General features: G+C 37.9%; 2 protein-coding genes across 10 annotated transcripts in view; one reads left to right on the top strand and one right to left on the bottom strand.

Moving 5' to 3' along the window:
- Positions 1–3,188, top strand: part of RBM39 (RNA binding motif protein 39) — a 32,095-nt gene extending 28,907 nt beyond the window's left edge. For all 8 annotated transcript variants that reach the window (XM_063297276.1, XM_063297278.1, XM_063297275.1 and 5 more), the window contains 2 exons: positions 1,093–1,171; positions 2,220–3,188. In XM_063297276.1, the coding sequence (XP_063153346.1) occupies positions 1,093–1,171; positions 2,220–2,320 (180 nt within the window). In that variant the 3' untranslated portion in view covers positions 2,321–3,188. The remainder of the gene's footprint in view (positions 1–1,092; positions 1,172–2,219) is intronic.
- Positions 3,189–9,124: 5,936 nt separating this feature from the next.
- Positions 9,125–16,483, bottom strand: ROMO1 (reactive oxygen species modulator 1). 2 transcript variants are annotated; one of them, XM_063297284.1, is made up of 3 exons: positions 16,380–16,483; positions 9,787–9,917; positions 9,125–9,332 (listed from the first exon to the last, which is right to left on the bottom strand). In XM_063297284.1, the coding sequence occupies exons 2-3, from the start codon at positions 9,915–9,917 to the stop codon at positions 9,224–9,226; spliced, it is 240 nt and encodes a 79-aa protein (XP_063153354.1). In that variant the 5' UTR covers positions 16,380–16,483; the 3' UTR covers positions 9,125–9,223. The 2 variants fall into 2 exon arrangements, with proteins under 2 accessions (XP_063153354.1, XP_063153355.1); XM_063297285.1 differs by lacking the exon at positions 16,380–16,483 and adding an exon at positions 16,306–16,379.
- Positions 16,484–16,487: the final 4 nt, after the last annotated feature.

Below are 16,487 nucleotides of genomic sequence, written 5' to 3' on the forward strand. Positions count from 1 at the left end.
ACCACAAAATGGACTATGATGTGCAAACCTACCTTTATTAATCAACTTACCCATAAATACTGGTATCTGGTTTGAGAAGAGTGGTCCCCACAGTCTTACACTTCTTTTGGTTGTATAAGTGGCTGGCGTGTTTTCTTCCAACTTCTAACAGAAATGTCAAAAACAACCCAGACTATGCAGTTGTTATTTATACTTTAATTCATCTGCCACTCCAAAAGTGAGACTGTTAGCAAAAGCTCTGTATTGCACTGCTCTTTCCAAGTATTGACAAACTTCGGTTATTCAAAATTCTGGGGCCAGATTTTTACCTGAGATTATTAAAATAATTAGATGGGGTTAAATGGTCACTGTATGTTGCATTAATAAGCAAATAGATATATTTATGCAAGATACATTTCTTTGCTTTCATTAGTCAGAAACTTGTGCTAGTTGTTTTAATACAGCTATGGATTTTGTACAAATTATTTTTAAAATTAAGTAATTAGCTGTGCAAAGACAAAGTATTTTCACCTACAGGTAGTCTGCTCATTTGTCTGTCTGTCTGTCTATCAAATTTGTCTCCGCCCATCTCATCCCACCAGAGGGACTCTGGGCAGTTTAGTGACTGTTCAAAGCTAACAACGGCAGTGAAATATTTACTTGTGGCTGGTCCTTGCGCTTAGAACTATTGCAGCGTCCCCATGGTCACATGATTAAAATTTGGGTGCTTGGCAACTGCCATCTATTTACAGTGGTTGCAGAGTCATGGGGTCACATGATCGCCATTTGCGACCTTCCCAACCAGCTTCCAAGCAAAATCAATGGGGAACCACATGATTCACTTAACGACCACTGCAAAAAATGTAAAATCAGATGTGGTCACATGATGCCTTGCTTAACAACCACACCGCTTAACAACACGTTTTCCAGTCCCTATTAGTTGACTACCTGTATTGATTTTTTTCTTAAAATTTCTTTGCCAACATCTATTGATTTGCAAGTAAAAAGATCTATTAAATATGTATGTCTAAGCATTAAAATAGAGAAGAGCAGCTAGTCAAAGAAAATACATTTGTAGGTAGAATGAATAAATACTATTTTTTTATACTTCAGGGCAACGTGTATGTCAAATGCCCTTCAATAGCTGCAGCAATTGCAGCTGTCAATGCATTACATGGAAGGTGGTTTGCAGGTAAGTTAATGTTTACTATATTGTCATAATGCTTTCTAACATGGTTAATAGATATAGATTAGGGATGGAAAATTTGCTCTTTCAGATGCATCTTCCATCCTCCAGCAGCAGCATCTGAGCTGCTATCACCAACTGTTGGGTGGGGGTGGGAGGCTGTAGGAAAAGGTGTTCATAACTAGTGAATGCTTCTTAAAATGAAATAAGTGCACTTTCCCCAAATGTGGTTTTCAGAGTTTTCAGCTCTTACCATGTGGTGATTGACACATACAGTCTGGAGCCAATGGAAGTTGTATTTCAAAACAAAGGGAAAACATTTTTTTAAAGAAAGAAGAATTGAATTGTAAACCGCCCAGAGTCCCTTGTGAGATGGGCAGTACAGAAATAAATAAATAAGTAAATAAATAAAATTCTTTAGTGTTAGGGCTTAATTTAAGAGATGTTAAGCTGAAAATTCCAAATTTAGGAGAGTTAGTAACAAAATGAATAAGGAATTTATTTGAAGGGTGGCTTTGATCGTCCCCATTTTTTATCATGAAGCCATTTATTGCTTGCGACAGATTGCCCCAGAGAAAATCCATAGGACAGATAAGAAACTACAGTATTTCTCATTTTACATATGGTTGAGACTTGGAGAAACACATGGAACCTGGTTGCTAATTCCAGAGTTGTTCGGCACAAGGGAAGGGCAACATTACCCACTGCCCAGTGTGGCCTATCTGCCATACATAATACAAATTATGGGTGGGAACCAAATGTCCAATTGTTACAAGAATTTAAAATGCTTCTAGTATTCTGTATAACATTTTATCTGGCGAGGGCTTATGTTTAAACATTTCACGTTTAGGTCTTCTGACTTCTGTAATAAACATATTGAATATGTTTTGGTTTTAGTTAAGTCATACTGAGTATGCATATTCATTGTAAGGGTGAAATGAGAGTTAGCTAAAATAAATTAAAGGTACTTTGAAGCTTTGTCCTTTGTTTTATAGGCATTGCACTTTGTCCTATTAGCTATTAAGATGTTTTTCTTTGTTTTCTCCTTTTATAGGTAAAATGATCACAGCAGCCTATGTTCCTCTTCCAACATACCATAATCTTTTCCCGGATTCTATGACTGCAACCCAGCTGTTGGTTCCTACTCGACGATGAAGATGGATTGAGTCAGTTTTGTACATAGCTATTTTTGAAGGAAGACTTGAGTTACCTTTATTTAGATGAAACAAAAGGAAAAAGATGTAAAGTCCTTTTGTGTACATTTCCTGTTACCTTTAAAGAAATATATATATAATAAGCAGGAATGCTGTGTTTATTCTCTTGATTAGCATTCCCACTGTAAACAAAGCTGACTACTTGTTCTGCCTTGTAATTCTTGTACATTTAGACTTTTGGCTAAAGTAAGGTGTAGGAACAGACATAGGTTATAGAAAAGATTTTTTCTGTAAAAGATGGAGAGGACATTTTTAATGTTTTGCAAGCCTTTCTTTTAATGCAGAAATTGCATTTTACATTCATTTAAATGTAGATGCTCTGCTAAAGGTTAATATCAAATTTAACTGGACATATTTAGTGTGTTTTGTATGGATTGAAAATTGAAGAGGCTACTGAATGATTTTCAGTCATCTGATCTGCTCATGTAATGTTGACAAGCTGGTAAAATTGAGAGGATTAGAGGTTTTTATTTCTAGATGGTAACTTTTGATTGTCTCTGTAAGTTTCTTGTAAATAAGGTGTAAGGTGTGTTTAGAATTCCAAACAAAGCTATCTCTGCATTTCCAGATTAAAGTTCCAATGATTGCAGGGAATGTACTTAATTAAAAGTTGAAGTAGGAAATGCAGGAATATATTTTGTCTGGTTGCATATAATCTCTGCTCTTTTTTAAGCTCTGTGAGCTCTGAAATATATTTTTGGGTTACTTCAGTGTGTTTGACAAAACAGCTTAATATTTCTATCAACAAACAACTTTCATATTGCAACAATCTTTGTAAGAACCACTCAAATAAAATTCTCTTAAAAGGCCGTCAGAAGAATTATTTTTTAAAAAACTGCAAATTGACTTTAATCAACATTAAATCTTTTTGGTAGCAGAAGCCTTATTTATAATTTTGTATTCAGAACAAATGAGTATTGAAGTGAGTATAGTTAAATTTTAGAGTGGTCCTTCTTATGTTTAAGAGAAGAATCTCCTACAGTCCAAATAGTTCCTTATTAGTAGACTTTTCAGGTATCTCTTTCAGGTAGTCTCTTTTGGTGCTATTCTTTGCTTTGCTCTCTTGCACAGAACCACTCAAAACATGTCATGCATTTTAAGAACAAGTTACAGCTTCCAAGATGTAGAACAAAATATTGCATAATTTTATGATCAGTTGGGGGAGGACTTCCTTTACTTCCTTCTACAGCTGTTGATCAGGTAACCTGATTTTTTTTTGGCCCATTTCCAAACTTGACTTGTTTTAAATGATACACTGTTTTTAATGAAAGTCCTAAAGGAGGCTTCAGCAAAGGATTGTTACCTTGCCGTGGTGCTGGATCTTGAGCACCTCAATGATGCCATGAGCTAAACTGTGAAGGGCCACCCAAGACGGGAAGGTCATGACAGAGAGGTCAGACTAAATGTGATCCCTGGGGAAGGTAATGGCAACCCACCCCAGTATTCTTGCCGTGAAAACTAAATGGATCAGTACAACCAGAGATATATCGGTATACCATCGGAAGATGAGACCCCCAGGTCGGAAGATGGTCAAAATGCTACTGGGGAGGAACAGAGGATGAGTTCAACTAGCCCCAGATGTGATGACGCAGCTAGCTCAAAGCCGAAAGGACGGCTAGTGGCCGACGGTGCTGGTGGTGAACGGCGAATCCGATGTTCTAAGGATCAACACACCATTGGAACCTGGAATGTATGATCTATGAGCCGGGGCAAATTGGATGTGGTTATTGGTGAGATGTCAAGATTAAAGATAGACATGTTGGGCGTCAGTGAACTGAAATGGACTGGAATGGGCCACTTCACATCAGATGACCACCAGATCTACTACTGTGGACAAGAGGACCACAGAAGAAATGGAGTAGCCTTCATAATTAATAGTAAAGTGGCTAAAGCAGTGCTTGGATACAACCCAAAAAACGACAGAATGATCTCAATTCGAATTCAGGGCAAGCCATCTAACATCACAGTGATCCAAATATACGCCCAACCACAAATGCTGAAGAAGCTGAAGTAGAGCAGTTCTATGAGGATCTGCAGCACCTACTGGGCAACACGCCTAAAAGAGATGTTATTTTCATCACAGGAGACTGGAATGCTAAGGTGGGCAGTCAATTGACACCTGGAATTACAGGTAAGCATGGCCTGGGAGAACAAAACGAAGCAGGACATAGGCTGATAGAATTTTGCCAAGACAACTCACTCTGCATAACAAACACTCTCTTCCAACAACCTAAGAGACGGCTTTATACATGGACTTCACCAGATGGACAACACCGAAATCAGATTGACTACATCCTTTGCAGCCAAAGGTGGCGGACAACTATACAATCGGTAAAAACAAGACCTGGAGCTGACTGTAGTTCAGATCACAAACCTCTTATTGCATAATTTAGGATCAGACTAAAGAGATTAGGGAAGACCCACAGATCAGCTAGATATGAGCTCACTAATATTCCTAAGGAATATGCAGTGGAGGTGAAGAATAGATTTAAGGGACTGGACTTAGTAGATAGGGTCCCGGAAGAACTATGGACAGAAGTCCGCAACGTTGTTCAAGAGGCGGCAAAATACATCCCAAAGAAAGAGAAAACCAAGCAGGCAAAATGGCTGTCTGCTGAGACACTAGAAGTAGCCTAAGAAAAAAGGAAAGCAAAAGGCAACAGTGATAGGAGGAGATATGCCCAATTAAATGCAAAATTCCAGAGGTTAGCCAGAGGAGATAAGGAATTATTTTTAAACAAGCAATGCGCGGAAGTGGAAGAAGACAATAGAATAGGAAGGACAAGAGACCTCTTCCAGAAAATTAGAAACATTGGAGGTAAATTCCAGGCAAAAATGGGTATGATCAAAAACAACGATGGCAAGGACCTAACAGAAGAGATCAAGCAAAGGTGGCAAATATACAGAAGACCTGTATAGGAAGGATAACAATATCGGGGATAGCTTTGATGTTGTGGTCAGTGAGCTAGAGCCAGACATCCTGAAGAGTGAGGTTGAGTGGGCCTTAAGAAGCATTGCTAATAAGAAGGCAGCAGGAGACGACGGCATCCCAGCTGAACTGTTCAAAATCTTACAAGATGATGCTGTCAAGGTAATGCATGCTATATGCCAGCAAATTTGGAAAAAACAATGGCCATCAGTTTGGAAAAAATCAACTTATATCCCCATACCAAAAAAGGGAAACACTAAAGAATGTTCAAACTATCAAACAGTGCACTCATTTCACATGCCAGTAAGGTAATGCTCAAGATCCTGCAAGGTAGAATTCAGCAATTCATGGAGCGAGAATTGCCAGATGCACAAGCTGGATTTAGAAAAGGCAGAGGAACTAGGGACCAAATTGCCAATATCCGCTGGATAATGGAAAAAGCCAGGGAGTTTCAGAAAAACATCTATTTCTCTTTTATTGACTATTCTAAAGCCTTTGACTATGTGGACCATAACAAATTGTGGCAAGTTCTTAGTGGTATGGGGATACCAAGTCATCTTGTCTGCCTCCTGAAAAATCTGTATAACGACCAAGTAGCAACAGTAAGAACAGACCACGGAACAACGGACTGGTTTAAGATTGGGAAAGGAGTACGGCAGGGCTGTATACTCTCACCCTACCTATTCAACTTGTATGCAGAACACATCATGCAACGTGCTGGGCTTGAGGAATCCAAGGCCGATCAAGGGCCAGACGGATAGATGATATTCTAGAGGTGACTGACTCGTCCCTGGGGGAGCTGGGGGTGTTGACTGACAGGAACCTCTGGCGTGGGCTGGTCCATGAAGTCATGAAGAGTCGAAAGCGACTAAACAAATAACCTAAATGAGGAGGTTTCTAATGGATATAAAAGTAAAAAGTTGAAGAATAATCTTCATTCAGAAGTTTAAAATAAGATATTCCTGTGACAATAAATTTCTGACGTCTATTACTTTCATTGCATGTGGGATTCTATATTTTAGCCAATTACCATCTCCAATTTTAAAGTAATTATGGGATATCACTGTAAGAATAATGAACACTTGGAAAAACATACTTGAAACACTTGAGACTGACAGATTTCAATTCCTGGCATACTATTTAGAATATGTCAGTTATCTTCGGGGAGCAACATAGAGCGAAGTGTATCATTTGTTCCATTTGTTACTTTGGGGCTGAGTATCGTTTTCAGATCTCCCTTCCATCCAAGAAAGTTTTTGTGTGTGAACTTACATTGATTTGTTGCCTGTCTCAATTGTTTATTATTTGGTAGCATATCTTACATACTTAGTTCATTTCTCAGCTGGCAAGTTGGTCATGAACAATTGAAACTTAATATTATGTACTGTAAATAGATAGTATAGGAGATGATAAAATCATTTGTTTAAACAGGCTTACCACCAAAATTACTACTATGCTGAATTACAAATATTACTATGCTGAATTACAAAATACTAAGTTTTTTGAAAGGGCCCCCCAGCTTCTTTTAAAATGTGTAAAAAATTCATGCTGTGTACAGTATATCCATTATCACAGCTAGCCTCTTTCCACCACATACCATTGGCATTATTGCCCTGAAAACCATTGCTGTGAGATACACTATGTAACGCAAAGCTTTTTAGGAATCAATTACTGGCTATTTTAAGATACATAATAGCTTGAGCTCATAGATACCAGTGCTGTTACTAACTTATTTTCCTTACTACCCACTCATTGCGGATAACAGCTTTGTATTTTATGGCATAACTATTAACAGTTGTAATTTCACTGAATTTTTTTTCTGATTTTCATAATCCTCCTTAAACATCTTTTCTTTTACCTAACATTTATGATTCTCCTGTGTTTTTCCAACAAGGTTATCCTTGTTTATGATCTGGCTCATACCCATAGTTATGTAAATGCCTCTCCTATCTGTATTGCTCAGTAATAAGTGTATTGAAGCTTGCCAGAAATTGTGGTGGATTTTGGCAGTGCTGCTGGTTCTCAGGAAGGAGGGAGCACATTCCACGGAGGTGGAGGAGATAAGCGGAGCCACAGTCCGGGAGGCAGTGGTGGCAAAACAGAGAGGTTCAGGATAGCCCCGCCCTAGAGTCTCCCAGGTTATTTCCCCTTACGTTAGGTAGAGTAGCTTTAGTCTGGCAAGATTGTCTATACAGTGTGAGCAAATAAAGAACTGGAGTTTGAATGGACTGACTTTTCGTTGTTCTTGGGCTGGGCCTGACAGAAATAAAGAATGATCTTTTCACATAGTGGGCCTGAACATCATACTGTCTGAAAAGCTGATAGGATGAAGTCTCGAGTTCCCACGCACTGAGCTATCTAAATACAAGAATACTGTGAACGTTGAGGAGGTTGTAATCAGCTTAAGTATCACACATTCAACTCTTAATGGGAAAGTACTTTTCTGATTTTCCTAAAAATATTTGATCCATATCTTACTTTCATTTGAAAATCTCTTCATTGTTACAAATGGTGCTGCCTTACACATTAATGCCTTTAAATATTTCAAAATTGAGCTTTCCACACTGGTCTCTCCAAGCACTAGATGATGAGATGCAGATGTTTCAATGTGCAGAATTTAGTAATAACACTTTTTTTTCCCCACTTAATAGGGAATAATTGTTGAAACTCTTATCTGTATCTTACCATGTGCTACTTGGAACCTTTTCCTCAGCATTACTGTACTGTTCACTTTGATATTACCATGTTGTATTAATTTACACAAGAGTATAATTTGGTAACCCTGAGCACCAAGATCAAGGTATGGCAAACATACAGCAGAGAATCACTTTTCTTGTATTATTATTTATTACAGAGAATCTGTAATATTATACCTGCCACTGCTGGACACAGCCAGCTATATTCTCTTTCATGCCATCACACGCTGTACAGATATGGAGCAAGATTACTGCAGTTACTATCTGCAATAATAAAAGTAATTAAAAACCTATACTAGGCAAGCAACCCAACTTTTGATTAAATAATAACTGTAAGGCAAGCCATAAAAGTACTATTTTCCTGCCATAACATAGGATGTGTTTTTTAATGCTGAAGAAATGTTAGTATTATCTTTCAGATTTATAAGAGGTAAATACAATGTAGATAGTTCTAGTTTCTTCAACAGTGTACAGTGCTACCTTCTGAATTAATGTATTCACATGTCATGTTAAACCGCAAGCGAGCCAGCCAGGCAGATTTTTAGCTTTGCATATTTTATGAATCCAGCATGTGAAATTAGTTCAATGTCATGCATATCCAGAAAATTGGGTAAACAATTGTTAATGATATGCCAAAAATCCGTGTGTGTACTTCTGACATCTATTAGGAAGCTATGGTATTCAAATTGCTTACCATATACTTTGGACTTGCATACAAACTTAGGCATTGCTACAGTTAAAGAACAAGTAAAGCAAAGATCAATAGCAGCTACAGTTTTTCAATTTTGACTTCTAAAGGTGGAATAAGCATGATTTATCCATGCCAATATTAACCTTGGCCCAACCCAAGCAAATATCCCAATTTTATTTCAGCTTTAAAATGGGCTTCAGCAGAATTTCTACATCCCCATGATGAATATGAAAAAAACCTCCAAGATACAAAATAATACATTTTTGAATGAACTGTATTGAATCATAAAAGGGAAGTTACTGGGACATGGAGTTCTTCTATACTACATTATTATGCTACTTTCACATCCAGGTTTTACTGTAGAGAATTCTTGCTACTTGGTCCTCAGAGAAACAGTAGTAAATCAATACAGCAAGAAAGGCCAAGGTATTTTTATTCCTGGTACAAAGTTTTATTATTTTACATAGCAGGATCTGGGCTAACGGGGACATTAGTCTTCATGGTAAAAAAGAAGAAAAGAAATCCAAGTTAACAGCGGATTCCCATGCCAATAGCCATAAATGTCCCAAATGTTCCACCACTCTGCATCATGGTTTTGCCAACGCCACCCATCAGTTCTCGCCCTCTCATGCCAATCCTAAAAAAAGGAACATAATATTTGACAAAGTTACTTTTTAAAATAAATAACAAGAAAATCATATGCATAAGATCTAAAATGTCAGGGTAAAGAACACCAAAGTTGCCTGCAGGATGCAGAGGTCTGCATCCTCCCTGATCCAAACATGCTTTCAGGGACAGACTGCATCCCAGATATACAAATAATTTTATTGTATGTTTTTCATGATTTGCTTTAGTCATTACACTCAGTACTTCATCAAAAACATGAGACCTGTGTCATGATCATAGAAGTATTTAGTAAGTATTAATAAGTATGCTCCACTGTATTCTCCAGATTTTAATGTCAAGTTTATCTAAGGATATTAAGTTACCAGGATTGTATTGTACTATAGCTGGCAGCTTTGTTGGCCATAAAGAAGATTCATCCTAATAATTACACTGCATAAAACTAGGGAATTTGGTCTCCAACATACCTGACACAAGAAAATGTGCCAAACAGTGCACCTGCTGCCATGCCAACAGCAAAGCCCATCATAAAGCCCATTTTTACTCTGTCAAAACAACTGGGCTGGGACTGGCCATATGATCCCACTGTCACAGGCATCTGGGGAAAAAAAAGTGATATATATTGCTTCTAAACACCAAGACAATCCCATTTTCAAGTGGAAGGAATAATCTATTTGTATTACCGCTAGGAAAATATTTGAAGCAATTTTAAAAATTTTCAGTGACTCCCTCTTTAATGCAGAATTTTAGCTGGAAATTAAAAGCACTTGTCATTTCAATAACCTTTATAATTTAAGGCTCATATTTCTGGTATAAGAATGCACAGATATGCATGGCTATATCCATCAGATACTTGCAAACAAAATCACTGGATAAGCCACAATTTCTAACGAAACATTGTAAAGGTTAGATTTTAGATTTAGAGTTTTTTATCCTGCCTTTATTATTTTTATAAATAACTCAAAGCGGAGAGCATACCTAATACTCCTTCCTCCTCCTCTTTTCCCCACAACAACAACCCTGTGAGGTGAGTTGGGCTGAGAGAGAGTGACTGGCCCAAAGTCACCCAGCCGGCTTTCATGCCTAAGGCAGGACTAGAATTCACAATCTCCCAGTTTCTAACCTGGTGCCTTAACCACCTAGAATCAGTAAGAAATTGTCATTCTTTTCTTCCAAATCCAGTGTAATTTATAAAACTACGCAAATATGTGCTGAGATAAAGATACATAATAGATTTAAGTACCTGTCCCAATCATGATTAAGTTTGGAAGTTAGCCTTTGGAAAGTCTAGGAATATTTACCATAATCAACTACACACTTTCAGCCTGCCAGCTAATACTTTGCTGAAATATCAGCTTAACCTTAACTGAAATCCCTTTTGTTCAGCATGATTTTCAACACAACATATTTAGGATGAAGCCATTTTTGGCTTCTCTATGAAAATTAGTGACAACAACATAATCCTATGCATAGTTACTGTATGAATTCTTAAAAAAAAAAGATTATTTAGGTTTAGGGCTGTAAAACATTGAAGTTGTAAGCCATTATTGAAAAATTACTTCTGAAAAGGTAACTTTGGAGGACTAGGGCAGATGGTAGCACTCAGTCAACCATGGCCAATCTCAAAAAGCCAAGCAGGGTTGGAATTTGTTTTTATTGTAAGTCTCACGGAATCTCTAATAAATAATTAAAAAACAGTATAACAACAACAACGAGGAGGACAGCAATTGCAAACCATATTCACATTGTTGCCAAAAAAATTCAATGAAGTCACTAGAATCAAGTTCAATTCAGGAGAGATTTTTTAAAAATAGGAACTTGCTAAACTGGATCAACAGCTAATCAACTCTAAAATTCTGTTTCCCCAGTGACCAATGAGTTGCAGGAAGCTTAGGAATATTGTGAGAACAGAGATAATCTTCATTTGTATCTCTCTAGCAGCTGGTATTCAAGATATAATACCTCAGTTTAAGGTAAAGAGCCAGTTTGGTGTAGTGGTAAAGGCATCAGGCTAGAAATTGGGAGATAAGAGTTAAAGCAATCTAAACCAGTGGTATGATGGAATATCAGAAGAATGTGGAGCAGTTACAAAAAATATCTCAGTCAAACGAAACAACTGTCACTTTGATTTGGTATAAGTTGAAATACAGAGGGCCTCTCATAGACTCTTAGTGACTCCTGTTTCCTGACTATCTGTCTACCTTGAAGGGATAATATGGGGATAATCAAGGATAATATGGGAATTCATGTATTTCACTTATTCTGGATCTCTAGCAGCCTTTGATACAATTCACTATGGTATTTTCTGCACTGACTGTGTAGATTGGGAATAAGGGACACTATTCTTCAGCAGTATTCCCCCCTGAGTGGCTGGTTCCAATTGGTGGTGGTGGTAGATGGGAAGAGGTTATGCCCTTGACCATTCAGTTATGGTGTGCTGTGGGGCTCAATTCTTTTCCTCCTATTCTATATCTACATGAAGCTGCTGGAAGAGGTTAACTGCTGGTATGGAGTGAGGTATCATTAATATGCTGATGATACCAATTACACACAAACACACCCCCTGGGCTTGGTGAAAGATGCATTGGAGGTTCTGACCCAGTGCCTAGGGTCTGGTTGGGGAGAAACAGACTGACATGGAATCCTACCAAAACAGAGTGGCTGTGAATTTGGAAACCAGCTAAATCCAGAGTCTATCTTTGGACAGAACAGCACTCTCCTGAAGTGAGCAGGGCCATAAGCTGAAGTTCCTCCTGGATGAATGGCTCCTGCTTGAATAACAGGTTGAAGCCATGGCCAAGAGTGCCTTGTATAACACTAATGGCCTTTCCTGGATCAAGAGGCTTTAATCAAATGGTTCTTAAACTGTTTGACCCAATTACCTCTTTTCCCAGTCTCGAATGTCATTATGCCCACAAAAAAACCCCAGGCTCTTATTTTACACAAGCAGCATACCTAAACTGGATCCTCAACTCACAACGAGCAATTACAAATTGTACCATTACCCCCAAGGATATGCCTAAATTACCCCCAGTTTAAAAACCACTGCTTTAATCAGTCGTGCCTATAACACTTTGCAGTTGGATTACAGCAACATGCTCTACGTGGGACTGCACTTGACCATCCAGAAGCTTCAGATGGTGCAGTATGCAATTGGCATGGCTAGAAATGGGCATACCAAGATTTGCTCATGTAATGTAACTAATATGGAGTCGCACTAGCTGCCAATTAGCTTCTGGGTGAAATTCAAGGTGCTGGTACCTTACATGGCTCAGGTCCAGGCTATCTCCATGACTGCCTTCTCTGAGTGGAATCTGTTACTCAAGACTTGCTGAGAGTCCCACTACTAAGGGGATACCATATTCAGGGACTCTGGGCTCAAGCCTTCTCAGTGAATTTCCTTTGCAGCAGTTTATTCTCAGATATACAGACTATCCCCTTCTTACATTTTCAGAGAATTGTAAAAACATGGTCCTTTTAGAAAAAAACAGGGTGGATGATCATGCTACCCTGCGTAGTATTACATTGAATTGATGAATTATAATTGGATGAATTGATTGTATTAAATCTTATTATATTAATATTGTTTCTGGGGAAAAAAGAGCATATATGTTGTAGGAATAAATAAATCCTTCTGAAAGATTCAAAGCATAAGAGTTTTCCTTTTAAAAAACCTCAGCATCTAGATGGTGAGTTAACATTTTCACTAAACAAGCTACCATGACTCCATGATTCAAAAGTGGTTCCATCTTATCCAACAAAAATGTGTTCCACTAGGAAATTGTGAAAAGCAGGATGAAGGGACAGGACTGAAGCTTGAGACCAACAGAAATATGGATAAGGGAAAGATATTTACTTTCAGTAATTTCCAAAACTAGATGAATTGCTTCCTAGGGTAAGAAAGGAACTAGCTGGTGGTTTGGCTGAATCATGATATATTTATCTTTGAGAAATCTTGGAGAACTGGTTACCTGGTAGATGACTGAGGAATAGCAATTGTTGTCCCTACCTTCAAAAAGAAGAAAAAGGAGGATCCAGGGATCCTTAGACTCAGCACTCTGACATCAATAATGGATAAGATTCTAGGGCAGATCACAAAGATCCATAAACACCTTGAAAACTACACTGTACCAGAAGTCAGCAAAGATTTGTCAAGAACAAATCTTGCTAGATGACCCTTCCCATTTTTTTAATAGGATTTTTTTTTTTACTGAAAGTAAAGTTCTGATAAAGTTGTTAAATTATTAGCAAGTTGCTAAGGGTGGGCAAAGCATTCCATGCATAGAACAGATAGTTCTGGGCAGACAGTGCCAAACTGAAACATGTTTGTTTGATCTACATGTTCAGTTACAACACAGTTTGGAATGTGTGTTTTGTCCATTCAGAGACCAAAACATGCACATTCCAGGGTGAGGAGACTGGGGGGAAAAAGGACTGTCAGTGGAGGAAGCAGTGTACAGCAGTCACTACAGAGCAGTAAGGGAAAGGAAGACAGGGAGAGATCAGGGGAGGGCAAATGCATGGGACATCTGGGGGGAAGGTAGAAGAGAGGGGTAAGGTGCTCCTTCAGATTTGTTTTGGTCAAAATCCAGAATAATCGAGATGTTCAGGGTTTGGTTTGGTTGGATTGGAACAGTCTGGCTGAACTTACAAGACACAAAGTGTTTATTCTATGCAGACAAAGTGTACTTTACATATCATGCATGCTCCTATAAGCTAGTTAAGTGTGGACCTGGTTTCATGACAAATTTATATGTATATGATTCAAAAACCGTATTTGTAGAGTGCTCATCAATGTCTCATCAAATTGGGGACAGGTTTTCAGTGGGATGCCATAACAGATCTCTGTTTTTTAGTATTACTATTATTGAATTGGAATAAGAATCCTCATCAAATTTATAGATGACCCAAAACTAACAGCTAGTACCATAGCCTGGAAGACAGAAATAAAATTCATAAACTTCTTGATAAGTTTGAGAGATGGATTGAAAGTAATAGAATGAAATGTAACAGAAACAAGTACAAAGTTATTTACTCAGAAAATAAAAATCAAATGCACGTATGTAGCACAGAGGATACCTGGCTTGGTAATGGTACTTGTGAAAAAGATCTTGGAACACCAGTTGTTTGCAAACTGAATATGAACCAGCAATGTTATGTAGCTGCAAAAAAAGCATATGCAATTTTAGACTGTATTAAAGAAGTGTGATTTCCAAATCACAGGAAATAATTGTTCAACTTTATTCTGCTTTGGTCAGACCCCATCTAGAGTACTGGTTTCAATTCTGGGTATCATATTTTTGGAAGGATTCAGAAAAACTGGAATAAGTTCAGAGAATAATGATTTGGGGATTAGAAATTAAGGCCTATGAAGAAAGATTAAAGGAACTGAGTATATTTCGTCTTGAGAAAACACAACTAAAGGAAAGAAGATCAAGACCTATTCCCTTTTTTTCCAGGGCACAGAACTCAGAATAATCAATCTAAGTTGCAGGAAGATGGTTTCCACTTCAGTGTTAATAAAAACTTCCTAACAGTAAAAACAGTTTAACAGTGGAACCAATTATCCAGAAAGGTAGTGGGCTTTGCTTTACTGAATATATTCAAATGGAGGATTAACGGCCATCTTTCAAGTATACTTTAATATGGATTCCTGCACTGGGCAGAAGATTGCACTTGATGCTATAAATGGCCCCTTCCAGCAGATCTATTTAAAACATTAAATTTTAAATTTAATTAATTAAAAACTGTAAGCAGCTCCTAAACAAAAATATGAACATGTTTTAATATTTGTTTGAATGCATATACTAATAAACTAATTCAGGAAGCATGACTGGCTTAACCATAATTTAATTATTTTAATTCACTAACACCAACATAATTCAAATATATATTTTAAACGTGCAGCTGTAACATTGATATAAAGTATTAAACAACTTATAAGACAGTGATACAATCATACAACTAATTTTAAATTTGTTAATAAGTTTTATATTCAATCCATATATAAGCGCTGCTTTTTCTTTTCTCACAAGAAAATTTACCAGCTTCTAAAATACTAGTTTTAAATGGGACAGTGAATAGTTGTTACTGGAAGGAAAGCTAGATGCACTACAAACAAAGGCCTACCATGTTTCTGCTAAGTGGCCATATATCTTGAGATTTTAAAATATTATGGACCTGTCTTTTTTCCATATTCACTATGAGTTCCTGAACTCCTATGATACCTTAAAAGTGACTGGGTTTACATAAACTACAACTACCAGATGTCATGAGCACTGATGGTGAGCAGGAGGGGGCCCTATCCAGGGGGGAAAACGCATGCGTAGTAGAGAATTTGAGCTGTCGTTCAAAGAGACACGGAACAGACCCGCCTTGACTTTTGGGGTTTATCTGTATGAGTTTTCTCACGCTTCTGCAGTTTGGTAGGATTTTCTGTCTACTGTAGCAGTAATAAAACAGTAGAGACTTATTCCTTGTTTCAGCGTGGTTCCTGCTTGTCAGGACACCATACACACACACACACACAAACATACAGACACGTGTGCGTGCTACAAAATCAGGACAATCACTAGGTGACAGCAAAGAGATAAAGAAAATTAGGGTTTGTTTAATCATGGCTTATAGGCAAAGGTTCAATTAGCTACCCTCACCTACAATGCTAAGATATAAACTATGGCTGAGTTCACACAGCACTAAGCCCAAACGAATTAAATTACATTATACAGTATAGCGCGATATGTCGACCAGCTAAAAAGTGGATTGCCAGGGCAAACTATATTATGCGTTTCTCTGTTATTTTAATCTCGCAGCTCAGTCGGTTATGACTGGAGCGAAAAATAACAACTATTATTGTTGTTGTTGTTGTTAAATTTACATGCCGCCCGACTCCCAGCGACTCTGGGCGGTTAACTTAACTTAAGCCTGGTAAAATAAGCAAATGCATTTAAAAGCCCTCTTCTCAGAAACTAGCGCAAAAAACCAACCCGGAAACGCTCCAAACGTTGAGCCGCCTGACATAAAAATCCTCGCCCCAGTTATCCGCGAGGCCGTCTCTTACCTCGAGCCCGGAGAACTCTCTCCAACGACGATCTCTTGCAGTTCGATCTGTTTCCGTCTCAGTCTGATGACGAAACAGGAAACAGCTCCAGACTAGGGTGAAGGGTCG

This window comes from Candoia aspera, chromosome 3 (assembly GCF_035149785.1).
Source record: "Candoia aspera isolate rCanAsp1 chromosome 3, rCanAsp1.hap2, whole genome shotgun sequence".
NCBI lineage: Eukaryota > Metazoa > Chordata > Lepidosauria > Squamata > Boidae > Candoia > Candoia aspera.